The sequence below is a fragment of the Camelus dromedarius genome, chromosome 8 (assembly GCF_036321535.1).
Source record: "Camelus dromedarius isolate mCamDro1 chromosome 8, mCamDro1.pat, whole genome shotgun sequence".
Lineage (NCBI taxonomy): Eukaryota > Metazoa > Chordata > Mammalia > Artiodactyla > Camelidae > Camelus > Camelus dromedarius.
The window spans coordinates 3,027,810-3,041,464 of NC_087443.1; the positions used below are offsets into that span (position 1 = coordinate 3,027,810).

The 13,655-nt window shown below is 44.5% G+C and overlaps 1 protein-coding gene across 1 annotated transcript in view; it reads left to right on the forward strand.

Moving 5' to 3' along the window:
- The window catches only part of LYST (lysosomal trafficking regulator), a 159,518-nt gene that overhangs the window by 118,729 nt on the left and 27,134 nt on the right, over positions 1-13,655 (forward strand). The window contains exons 43-46 of the mRNA XM_064487841.1: positions 773-913; positions 3,589-3,806; positions 10,469-10,699; positions 12,413-12,602. Of these exons, the coding sequence (XP_064343911.1) occupies positions 773-913; positions 3,589-3,806; positions 10,469-10,699; positions 12,413-12,602 (780 nt within the window). The remainder of the gene's footprint in view (positions 1-772; positions 914-3,588; positions 3,807-10,468; positions 10,700-12,412; positions 12,603-13,655) is intronic.

Sequence of the window (13,655 nt, forward strand, 5' to 3'; positions counted from 1 at the left end):
TGTTCCAATTCCAGCAAGTTCAAAGGAGTTTTAGCTGCTGCATCACAGTTCCTGAGAACCGTCTACTCTGCTGGTGTTTTCAAGGGCGGGCCTGTGGAGATCATTTAGCATTCTAGGCTAGAAAGTCTGAGTAACTGTTGACAGAAAAGACAGGCTCAAAACTCAGTTCTTGATTAATCTACACCAGATAAACTTAACAAAGTAGTAACTATTCTTAGTTTTATTTTCATTTATATGAAATTTTACTTAATTTTTTGGCATAGAGTTAGAACATCTAAAAAGCAGTGCCCCCCAACCCCGACAGAAAAAAAAAAAAAGGGAAAGGAAAAGCGAGAAGAAGAGTAGTCTTACTGATCAGAGGGGAAAACTGTTTTACCTGTTTGAACTATGGTTTTCCTTCCCTATTCATTCGTTTATTCAGTAAACAAACCATTATCCAGTCCCTCGGGTGTGCTGGGTACGGCTGCTATCCCAGGGTTCTGCTTCTGTGGAAATTTCATTCTACTTGTGCAGACTGATCATAATCAGACAAACAATATAAATGTATCTAGTTACTTGCACTGTGAAAGCATAATACAGATTAAAAATAATATAACGCAGTCCCAAATAGATATAGAAATATTCATTTTCAAGAACGTGAATAAACTTTTAAACTATGGACAAACAAAAGGAACATTATTTTAATCTTTTTGAAACAGTCAAAGTAAATTAACAGGTTTCAAATGGAATCACGTCTTTGTATCTTAATTGTGTAATTTGTGTTTCTTTTTAGATCAGAGTTTTGACATTCCAGACAGAACTTTTCATTCTACAAATACAACGTGGCGTCTGTCATCTTTTGAGTCCATGACTGATGTGAAGGAACTTATCCCAGAGTTTTTCTATCTTCCAGAATTCTTAGTTAACCGTGAAGGTATAAGAACAAATCATTTCTAATTTATATCTCTGAGAGTTTGTACATATTTTATAATTTTCCAAAAAGAAAAATAGCTTTGGTAAATCCTAAACTTTTGAGTCCCCAGGGAAGAGAACTACCTTTACTTATTAAATACATAGTTTTATTTCCAAGTGAGCTTGAGGATTTTCAGTCTTTTATTGGCCTAGGTATATTTGGAAAAACTGTAACTTATAACTATTCAAAGTATTTGCAAACACATATTTTAATTTTGTTACAGAAATAACTTAATTACTTTTTCTGACTACAAAAGTGATAATATGCTGATTATAAAAAAAGAATCATGAATTTATTAAAGCGCAATATAAATTAACCAGAATCTCAGTGATATTATGAGGAATGACCAAGTTAGAAATGAAACACTCTAAGCAGAACTATCTAACAAGGGTGAGGGGAACCTGGAGATAAAGTCACCTTTCCTGTGATGCCAGTGGCCAGCAAGCTTGGCCAGTCTTGCTTGCTCTTTAACGTGAGGTCAGTTAGCCCTTTGAGAGGCTACCTTTGGGTCATTTTCCTACATTACCGATTTCATATTTTTATGGGACCTTGAGGAATATATGTATTGAGAATGCTATCTTTAGGGAAGTTAGCTTTGGGCAACTTACTTTAGATTTTTTTCTGTCTTAACTGGCCTCTCAAGTTATTCGGCACATCGTTGATAAATTCATGCTGCAGTTTACCCGGAGCAGGCGCTGTCGTGTTGCCCAAGTGAGAACCGCCTCAGTGAAACGTCAGCACCTGCAGTTTGGGGTCCCTGCCTCGGGGCTGTCAGTCTGGGACCCATTTGAATCTACCGCTTGCTCTCTGTCCAAGTTTCTTATGTGTATGTTCCAGCTACCCACAGCTGCATGACAAATAACCCCAGTACTGAGTGACCCCAAACAACGTTAAATGTATTCTCCATCGGAGTTTTTGCAGGTCAGAAATTGAGGAACAGCTCAGCCAGGTGGTCTCTGTGGTTTGGCGCAGGGTCTGTCATGCAGTTGCGCTCAGATTGGCTGCAGCTGGAACAGCTGGAGCAGAGCCGCTGGGGCTGGCGACATCTCTCTTCGTGTGGTGTCCGTGGTTTCCCACGTGGCTTCTCCACACAAACGAGTTCAGAGTTCCTCATAGCATGGCCACCTCAGACATCCTACCTGGTGACTCGGGGTCCCAGGGAGAGGAGCAGAAGCTGCATGGCCTTTTCCAGCCAGGCCTTGGAGGTCACACACTGGCACTTCGGCTGCATTCCGTTCATGCCGGAGCCACAGTGCCCATCCACATTCAAAAGGACAAGGCATGGGTGCTGCCATTTGATAGGGGGTAGCAAAATTCTAGAAAAGTGCGCAAGACAGCAAGTGTTGTTATAACTGTTTCTGGAGAAGGTAACTTGCTACATGTCATGTCATTTCCAGTCAGCATTCCCACAGGATGCTCTCAGTAAACCTCCAGTCAGCTGCTCTGGGTGAAGAGGGCCCGCCTCTGTGATGGGTCCCCAGAGCACCTGGAAGCTGGGAATGATTTGAGTTCACAGAGATCCCTGCCGCTCAGCCCCTCCCCACTCAGCCCTTAGATGCCTCATCACCACTGTTCAGTCAGTCGGCCTCTGCTGCCTCCCCTGGAGCTGCCCCCAGCGGGTGCATCCTAACCGTCAGCCCCTGCTGCTGTCAGTCCCGTGACTGCAGGGCTCGCCAAGATGACCCTCACCCCTACCCCCTGCTAAGCTGGCGTGACCCCTTGGTGTGTATTTTACCTCATACCATTTCAGAGGACTTCCAGAATTAGTGAAGCTCCTTCTAACTGTTTCCACAAGATCGAGAAGGAGGCAGACAGCAACTTAATTTTATGTGAAGCAGAATCAGCTTTTAAGAGGTCCTTTCAAATTTGTATTGTTATGGTGTTTGGATTTTCTGTCCATAAAAGGTAGCACCCCCCCAAAAAAAAATCTCTGTCCAAAGGTAATGTTTCCTTTAGAACAGTTTTTTTAAGGAAACACTTCCGAGACTTTCACTTACACTAGCAGACTAATGAGACAATTGGATACCACCTTATGTACATCTCAGAAGATTCTCTAATTCAGGATGCTAGGATAATTTTGTTGGCCACCAAGCATTCCTTGGTGGAAATGAATCAGAACAGACCTATAGATTTACCATAAAATTAATAGACTTAAGACAGTTCATTCTAGGAATGTGTGTACCTTGTATTCACTGGGTGTTTTAAACTACTGAATGCTAATACTTACTATATATAAATAATCTTAAATTTATTATAATGTTAACACCAGTAATTCAGAAATGCTTATACAAAAGCCTTCGCTTTATTTTAATCAAGTTTACAATTGAATAGATATTTACACACTTAATGCATTTGAGGATTTGATAAACTGGAACGTTGGAATTAGTGGGCAGTGATTTTCTGCTTTTTTTCCCAATATGATATAAAGTGTTGGAAGAATGAAGCGAGAAGGTCTCGCGCTCGTTAGGGCAGCACTAATGTGCATAGCGATGAGAGACGGCGTCACTGTCCTCGCCGCTCCCTCTCCTGGTGACGGCCCACAGCAGCCGTTTCTGTGAACTCTTAGGATCTGCTCCGTAGGCCAGATGAAGCGTGCTCTGGGGGAGACGAACATTAGTGTCAATCTTGTGTTTCAGGGTTTGATTTCGGTGTGCGTCAGAACGGCGAACGGGTTAATCACGTCAACCTCCCGCCCTGGGCACGTAATGACCCTCGCCTCTTCATCCTCATCCACCGCCAGGCTCTGGAGTCCGACTACGTGTCCCAGAACATCTGCCAGTGGATCGACCTGGTGTTCGGGTATAAGCAGAAAGGGAAGGCCTCTGTCCAAGCCATCAATGTTTTCCATCCTGCTGTAAGTGACTGTCTTTAAAATCCGCGTTCATAGAAGGTAGAACCCGGGCAGTTAAAGACTAGACTGTTTCTTTGCAACACCCAGTTACCAAGGAGAGTTGGCAGAGACCCTAAATGTGGCAAGATTTTCAGGTTGGATATTTCACCTCTTTGAGAATAACTGAGGTACTATCTGTTGGGGGTCCCCTGGGGCCTCCCGCAGGTTGGATGAGGGCTAAGGACTCAGCATGTAGTTGTACAGCTAAGGTTTATTACAGGGGAGGGTACAAAGCAGAACCAGCAAAAGGACAAGACGCATGGGGCGAAGCTGGAGGAGACCAGGCACACGCTTCCAGGAAGCGACCCCTCCCAGTGCCTCCCGCAGAACTCGCTCCCTCCCTCCAGCAGCAAACTGTGACTGCGTCTGTGTGCGATGCCGCCCAGCAGGGAAGCTCACCAGGGGTGCAGTGCCAGGGCTTTACTGAGGGCGGGTCATGTGGGCGCCCTCGGTCTCGCAGGTACTGAGACTCCCAGAAGAAAAGCAGGTGCTCAGTGTAAACCACGCTCTTTGTACAGTGGATTTGGGCACGGTGGGCCCCTCTTATCAGTTACAGAGCATTGGGGACGCTTCTGAAATCCAGCCCAGGGCCCACCCTGCAGGCAAGGCCTGTCCAGGGAGGGCAGGTCAGGCCCGCCACGGTAACTCTTTTCTGCACACCATCCCGTATACGTGTTCTGTGTTTAAATGGCACCATTTTTCCTTATTGCACAAACAGTATTTGTGCCTGGTTAGGAAAATGTACCTACTACAGTCTACCAAAGGAAGGAATTAAAAACCAACTCTGATGTCTGTATCTAGAGACAGACATCAGAACCACCTTCTAGACTTTTTTCTGCACATATGTATCATTCCACTTGTGTAATAGTATTAATACTGCTTGTTATTCCAGGTATGGCTAGCCAGTCATTTATTTAATCAATCCCCTGTTGTTGGATATTTAGTTAGTATTTGCTTGCTACTATACTTAATACTCCTCAGGTTACTTCTTTACGTACGTCTTTACTTCTTTAAGATAAATTCCTCAAGGTAGAATTGTTATACTTTAACATACATTTTTTAATGTTGTTAGATCGTCTACCTTTAAAAATAAATATATATATATCTATTCAGGAAACATTTGTTTTGCTAGGCTCTGGGGATGCAAAGATAAATAAGATTCACATAGAGAGGGATGATCTGCAGATGGCCAGTAAGGAAGTGAAAAGGGTGTGACATCTTTAGTCATCAGGGGAATGCGGTTTAAAACCATGATGAGCTGCCACTTCGTTCCCTTGAGAATGACTCAGGGTAAAAAGACTGACAATCCGGGGGCTGGGCAGGTGGACGACTACTCAGCGGCAGGAAGGAATGGAGAGGACACAGATGTGGCAACAGGGGTGAGTCCCCAGAGCATTTTATACTGAGAGAAAGAGGCCTTACTTAAGGGTAGACTGTGTACGAATCCACTCCATTTACATGGAATGCAAAAGCAGGGAAAAGTAGTCTCTTGGTGAGAGAGCCAGAACAGCAGTGCCTCTGAGGAGCAGGGCGTGCGCTGCAGGAGGGCACCAGGGCGCTTCCTGGTGATGCGGATGTTCTGTGTCTTGATTTGCATGATGGTTGCATCGGATTGTTCTTTAAAAATTTGTAGTATTTTACTGTATGCAAAATATACCTCTTTTTTAAAAAGTGTAGTTTTTTTTTTTTTTACAAGTTTTAAAGACAAAAAAAAAAAGATTCAAATAGAGAGTCAGGCTAGAAGGAAAGTTGGGGTAGTTCAGCCTGCCTGGATGTGGGAGTGGGGTCCGAGTGAGGCCTCTGGAAGGAAGTTCCTCAAGGAATGAGAGGTAAAAAGACAAATTTTGAGGAGCAACCTACGTCCTAGTGTTCTGCCTAGATGCTACTCAAAGAGAACCAGAGATGAACCACTAATCCGCTGCATAAGACACACAGCCTCTTTGTGTTCCTGACTTTAAAATTAGGAGGCAGAGTTAGATTGATCGCGGACTTGCCCTCTGGCTGTGACTTTCTGTGTAGATGCATGGAGTGTTTGCAGCAAACACAGCTAAAGACGCATAGATCCTCCAGTAACACACTCTGTATCTGGGCTTATTAAGCCAGAGGTCCGTTCCTGAATGGTAGTTGAAATAAAAATCTCTTTAGTCCATTTTGCTCGGTAATTGTTTTAAGGGCATCTAAGGTAATAGAAAATTAAATTTCTTAAGAGGCTCACGGTCTGGAAGAGAGACCCTGACAGATGCACTGGTGACTCTGGTGGGCCTTGAATGCCCTGGCCCAGTGGTTGAAAAGGGCGTCGTACAGTTGGATTGGGGGCTGACAATTGTCCACAGAAGCGAGTGTAAAGCAAAGGCGGGGCCGCAGGGCTGATCTGTGAACTTCATTCATACTTGATCTAAAAGGTAACTTTGAAAGCAACTGGGGATTTGGACATTAACCTCGATATACCCTCTGCCTGTAATCCTGGCACGTCTTTTCAATTATTCTTACTTAAAATTCACATTAAAAGTACCTGCGTGCAGCAATATATGACACAATTCTCATCCTACTGGAATTTTTTCACTAATTCTTTGGGACTTTAGAACTTTAAAAAGGATAGAGTTCTAGAAATTTAATAAAACTCAATTCATGGGGCAAAACAAAGTGTAGCTTCATCAGTGCACAGTCTCTGAATTCAGAATTGAGTTTGAATCCTTCCTCTGTGACTCTGCCTCTTGCTGTGTGACTTGGTGTGACCTTAGTCTCTCTGTACCTGAATGTCAGATGTATAACATGTGAACAATAACACCAGCCTCGTAAGTAGGGACTAAAGTTCATACAGAGTGATGCCTGCCGTACAGTTTTGAATACATAAATGTTAACTTTGTAAAAAGGAATGTAAAAATGCCTTTTGATCTTAAGTCAACATTCACCAATATATGGGGTTCACTAGAAACTGATACCACAGAATGGGAAGAAGGACTGTTTTAAAATAAATTTTGAATGAGTTCCAGCCATAGGGCTCTTCCAGTCTTCATGTGAACTTTCGAGTGTATGAGATCAAGCAACCGCTAAGAAGGACCCTGCTCAGATGAGCGTTATAACAGGGGTCTGAGTCCTCGTGGTGCTGGTGGTGACAGTGGTGATAGTGATGAGGGGAGTGAGTGTGGAAGACTGTTTAACATCTGAGAATCTGTGAAATTCGACTTTGGCATTTATAGAGATGTCATATGTAGATACATACGTGAAATTTGCTATGACATTACATGATAATGTTGAATTGTACAGTGGATGCACACAGCAGAACAGATCTCTACCCAGCTACTGTCTGTGAGCTTTAAAAACAAAAACGTAAGTGCACATCACTCTCATTTGACTCTGAGGAACGTGACGCTAAGGAGAGAAGTGTAGTAACACCCTTTACATACGAGCTTGGAGTTGTCGCTGCTGCTCTCTGAGATTCCTTGCAGTTTTCACTAGAACCTAAATAATTCCTACCAGCATTGTGTCTTCATTTCACTTTTCCCTCTTCCTGTGTCTCGCTTTGGACAGATTACTTTGTTAATAGTTTAGTACTGCACATGAAGCCTTTTTTCTTATTCCAGCACTAGGTGTTAAATCATGACTCGTACTCCTTTCCCAGTCTGATTATTGCCCTAACCCCCCTCCATGACCTAAGAAGGGCGACAGCATGGAGGACACCAGTCATGGACCATCAAGTGTGCCAGCCTTTCTGCAGCCTTTTGGTCAAAAATGGAATGCCTGGCTTTGCTTCTCAGCCAGTCCTCTGCCTCTGGCACAGCCTTCTCACTGCCAAGTTCTAGTCGGGCTCAGCCGTGTATGTGGAAGCCTCCAAAGCAGACACAGGGAGAGGAAATCAAAATTAAATTAATCCTCTCCAAGAATAAATAAAGCATGGATGTGCTGCTCTTGAGGTTCCAGGGTAGAAATCGGAAAGACTTTGCTTGGGTTTCAGTGATACTGGTGTTCAGACTGCTGATTCTTCAGCCCAGAAAAGCAGAGAGGCGGAGACCTCCAGAAATGGAGGTTCCTCACTGATGTCTATATATGTAAGGAAACGTGTCTCAGTAGTTGATATTATAGACATCTTCTACCTGTGCATGTGAATTAGCAATAGCAACCAGCCATTGTGTCTTGAGAGGAATCAGACTTAGCATATTGATGTCAGAGAATAAAAGTTGGGGTGGGTACAGCTCCGTGGTAGAGCGTGTGCTTAGCATGCATGAGGTCCTCGTTCAACCCCCAGTTACCTCCACTGAAAAAACAAAGAAACAGATAAACCTAATTACCTTTCCCCTTGCAAAAAATAAAGGGGGGGGGGGGCGTTTGCATATGAGACAATTCCGGGCAGATACAGATGGCTGTGAACTTCTAGCTCCCGTGGTCATCCCCTGAGGGAACTGGGGTGGAGCAGGGTCCTCTGCTTGTCTTCAGACTCTGTGTCGCCGTGTACCTGAGTTCTCTTGTCTCCTCCCATTCTGCTGACCACCTGGAAAGGTTTTGACTAAGTGCTTGACTCTAGTTTTCTAACCACTATCTAACAGGCAGCTACAGAAAAAGTACAGCCACCTACTAATCTTCTTGCAGAAGCTATTTTGGATGAACTTAATTGAAAATCTTGGTTATTTTTCATCAGTTCTCACTGAGAGACAAGACCAGAGAAAACCCTCAATTTGTTCTTTTCTTTTCAGTTGAGGTATGATTGACACACATTATGTTAGTTTCCAGTATACAACATAATGATTTGATCATTCGGGAAATGATCAGCACAGGAAGTCTAGTTAACATCCACCCCATATATAGGTACAAAATGTTTTTTTTCTTGTGATGAAGACTTAAGATTTATTCTCCTAGCAACTTTCAAATATGCAGTATGATGTTATTAGCTATAGTCAATAGCTACACATTACATCCCCATGACTGACTTATTTTATAACTGGAATTTTGTACCTTTTGGCCCCCTTAACCCATTTCACTCAGCCCTCACCTCTGGCAACCACCAACCTGTTCTCTGCATCTGTGAGCTTGGTTTTTTGTTTGTTTAGATTCTGCACTTAAATGAGATAGTACTTATTTGTGTGGTGTTTTTCTTTCTCTGTCTGACTTGTTTCACTTGGCATAATGCTTTCAGGGTCCATCCATGTTGTCATGAGATTTCATTCGTTTATGGCTGAGTGATATTCCAATTGCATCTGTATGCCACATTTTTTTCATCCGTTCCGTCCATGCACGTTTAGGTTGCCTCTGTATCTTGGCTTTTGTAAATAAAGCTCAGTGAACACAGGGGTGCACATATCATCTCAAACGAGTGTTACTGTTTTCTTCGGCTAAATACCCAGAAGTGGGATTGCTGGGTCATGTGGCACTTCTATTTTTAATTTTTTGAGAAACTGCTGCACTGTTTCCATAGGGCTGCACCAGTTTGCACTCCTGCCAGCAGAGCACAGGGACTCCCTGTTCTCACATCCTCGCCAGCACTCGTTATCGCCTGTCTTCTTGGTAATGGCCGTTCTAACAGGTGCGAGGTGATAGCTCATTGTGGTTTTGGTTTACATTTTCCTGATGATGAGTGATGTTGAGCACCGTTTCATGTACCTGTTGGCCGTCTGGATGTCTTCTTTGGAAATGTCTATTCAGATCCTCTGCCCACTTTTTAATCAGATTGCTTTTTTTACTGTTGAATTAAAAGAGTTCTTTATATATTTTGGATATTAACCCTTTATCAGATATAATGTGCAAATAATTTCCCTCATTTGGTTGGCTGCTTTTTCACTTTGTTGATGGTTTCTTTTGTGGTGCAGATAAATGAGGTCTTATATGATATTCTCTTTAATTTAAAATCAATTTTTTTTTTTTTTTTTAGATTCCACATATGAGCGATCTCATATGGTATTTTTCTTTCTCTTTCTGGCTTACTTCACTTAGAATGACATTCTCCAGGAACATCCATGTTGCTGCAAATGGCGTTATGTTGTCAGTTCTTATGGCTGAATAGTATTACATTGTATAAATATACCATGTCTTCTTTATCCAGTCATCTGTTAAAAAAAAACAACAAACAAAACATAAATACAAAACAGAAACAGACTCATAGACATAGAATACAAACTTGTGGTTGCCAAGGGGGTGGGGGTGGGAAGGGATAGACTGGGATTTCAAAATGTAGAATAGATAAACAAGATTATACTGTATAGCACAGGGAAATATATACAAGATCTTATGGTAGCTCACAGAGAAAAAAATGTGACAATGAATATATATATGTTCATGTATAACTGAAAAGTTGTGCTCTACACTGGAATTTGACACAACATTGTAAAATGATTACAAATCAATAAAAAAAGTTAAAAAAAATCAATTTTATAAACATACCTAATTAGCACCAGGCAATCAAGATACATTATTTTCATTCATCTACCGAGAAACATTGATTATTCCTACTCGGATCTCTTTGAGACTATTAATGATTATTAACCTGATCAAAAACATTTAAAACTCCTTTCCGTCTGAAGTAGAGAAGGGTGGACCATTGCCAAGAGACCAGAGCCAGTTGTTTCCCCTTTGGTGTTATTGCCAGTCTTGTTCTGGTCACACGTCTCGGCTTCTTGTTCTCTGTCACCCTGCAGACGTACTTTGGGATGGACGTCTCTGCGGTGGAAGATCCAGTTCAGAGACGTGCGCTGGAAACCATGATCAAAACCTACGGCCAGACCCCTCGTCAGCTGTTCCAGTCGGCACACGCCAGCAGGCCTGGGTCCAGGCTCAGCATCGAAGGAGAGCTCCCTGCTGCCGTGGGGCTGTTAGTGCAGTTCGCGTTCAGGGAAACCAAAGAACAGGTCAAGGAGGTCACCTATCCGGTATGTCGCTTGGATTTCAGTAGAGTTCAGCAAAAGCTGGTGCAGCTCCCAGTATGTCAGTCCCGCCCCCAGGCTCTCGGGGCCAGGCAGTGAGCAGCGTGGTCCCAGCCCAAAGGGATGCGCAGCCCGTGAACACGGACACGCCCTTGAGCTGCGATGGTGTGTGTCGTAAATGCTGCCTCAGTGACGTGAGGGAGGGTGCTTTGGGAGCTCGGGTCAGAGTGCCAGCTCCCTGAGGGTGGTTACGGGAAAGCCTCACGAGGCAGGGACACGCAGGGGCTGCAGATGAGAGGGAGGAGCCGTCCCGGACTGGAGAGCAGTCAGCGTGGGTGAGCCAGTGCAGACAGGCCTCGCCTGCGCCCGCTGTTGCCTGCCACCAGAAGTCCCAACCAGCTGAGTAAATGTTCTGGTTTACAATTCAGGGGGACTCTTACACATTTTTTGGCCCCGCTAGATTGTAATGATAAAAAGTATTGCCTCTTAAAATAGAAGTAGGTATAATGTTTACTCTGAAAATGAAAAATGAAGCAAGCAAACCTTCAGAATAAAATGAATTCTAATCCTCAACTAAATTCTTCATTATCAAGGCAGCATAAGATTGGAGCCTGTGACTTGTAAAGTGTTATAAGGGTTTGCAGAGGGGTTGGCAGAACATGAAAAGAAAGGGGAGAGAGGTTGTGAAGGAGCCTGGAGGTGAAGACCAGCGCAGACCTGAGGCTGCGCTCATCCGTGACCCACCGTAAGAGAAGACAGTTTCACAGCCTTGTCCTGACCGTCCTTTCTTACAGTGGTGTTACTTAAGTACACTAAACGTCACACACAAACAGAACACCTGGTGTAAACTCTTTCTGGTCAGAGCTCACACATATCAGATTTACCTGTTAAATACAAACAAAACTTACAGAACCAGTAAAACTGAATTTAAGAGATCATAATGACAGACAGTGTTGAACCCATTCACCAACGTTGTGTTTCATAGTTGAAAGCTATAGTTTTTTGTTTTGTGTTTTCTTGTCAATTTAACTGTTACGGTTTTGAAGCCTTATAAGTCATTTTAGTCAAGATCATTACCGGGGTCATCATTTTTCACTAGAATCTATTTTAACATGTCAAAATAATGTAATAGTACATCCCTGAAAAGTCACAAGTGCTGTCTCATTCGCTGCTGCTACACAGCTGACTTAACACTGCGAATGTGCAGGGTCTGGGCAGCGTGTCTGTGCAGCGCAGTGGGAACCTGGGACCCGCCCCGCTCCCCCCAGGCCTGCGTGTAGACCACTGCCTCCACCAGGAAGGCCCATCCCCAGACATAGCCCTGGTTTGCTCTCTCATTTCATCCCAGTGTCTGCCCAGACACCATCTCAGAGAGGCTTCCCTGACCCCACCTCTAAAACAGCAGCTTTGTCACTCTCTTCCTTCACCACCTGACATCTTGGATGCATGTTTGTTTGTTTATTTGTCTGCCCCTCCCCAGATAGCCGCAACGCCATGGGGCATGGCACCTTGTCTCATTCTTCACTGTGTCCAGTAACCAGGACACGTATCTCCATACGCTGAGCACGAGGGAAGCAAAAAATTATACAACAATTCTCCACAAAGGGCTTATAATCAAGCTGCTTTCTCTTTGTTTAGAATTAAGTTAGTAGTTAATTAGTTAATTAGTTCTATATTTACTGTTTTTTTAATTGTACTTTTTACTTTCTTTATTTTCAGAGTCCTCTGTCATGGATAAAAGGCTTGAAATGGGGGGAGTACGTTGGCTCCCCAAGTGCTCCGGTGCCCGTGGTCTGCTTCAGCCAGCCCCACGGGGAGAGATTTGGGTTTCTCCAGGCCCTGCCCACTAGAGCAATCTGTGGTTTGTCACGCAACTTCTGTCTTCTGATGACGTACAGTAAAGAACAAGGTAAAACACAATGACAGTCATTCTGGGTGTATCCATCTTTCATGAGATTTCAGTGTTTTCCCTCATCTCTGCTGCTGTTTTGTCCCAGGCCCTCCTCACGTTTCTAAGTGTCCCCCACACACTGGGAGGCCAGCCACGTTTTCCTTTCCAGCAATACCTTTTGAGTTAACCATGTCACTAAATGCAAAAGAACCCTCCCTGCTTACCAGGCACAGGCTTCGGGCGCCGAAATGACTGAGTAGGGGCCCCCGTCTGCTGCAGCCAGCTGTGTGCCAGCGAGGGGACCAGACGCCTCTGGGCGGTCCACCCTGGTGCAGCTTCATACCATGCCCTGTGTGCTGTGCTCCTCGGCCCCCGCGGCCTCCCGCTGCAGGGAGCGCCCCAGTGCAGGGGTGCCCGACCCGTGCCAGCAGGAACGCTGCGTGCCGGCCGGCTGTGGCAGACTCACTCTTGGTTCTGTCGTGAAATGAGTGCTTTCCTTTATAGTTGTTAGCAGGAAAAGAGGCTGCATACTGTTTTGTCTAAGTTCAGTGAACTAGCAAAGTAAGGTAAAGGTGTTTAATCACAGCTGTGGCATCAGTGGTTTATCCTCACTGGTATGTTGCCGTTGGCTGTAAGGTGTGTCACAAGTTACTGCTTACAATACGTAACGTACCCCAAGTGTGAGTAACTTACCTGTAAAAAAATTAGAGTGGATTGAAGTTTATTTCTATGGAGCAGAAGAGAAAAGGCTGGTGTTACCACTTAGCGTGAGGGACTCACCTGTGTTGGATGTGACGCCAGCCTGCCTCGTTGCCCACGACAGCCCGCGCCCGCAGCGGCCCGCAGCAGCTGTGCTCGCTTAGCTCGCCCTTTGCCTCCTCGCAGAGCGCGCTTGGGGCTCGTCAGAGTCTGGGTGTGTCCAGGAAGCGGACGGAGGCACGCTAGTGCCACGGCCTGAACTTCACCCGTAGGGTCCCGTTGGCGTTACAGGAACTAAACTCCCATAAACCGGCCCCGCTCGTGGGTGTAGAGATGGTCTTGCGCTGGAACGGCCGCGCTCTGCTTTGTAAA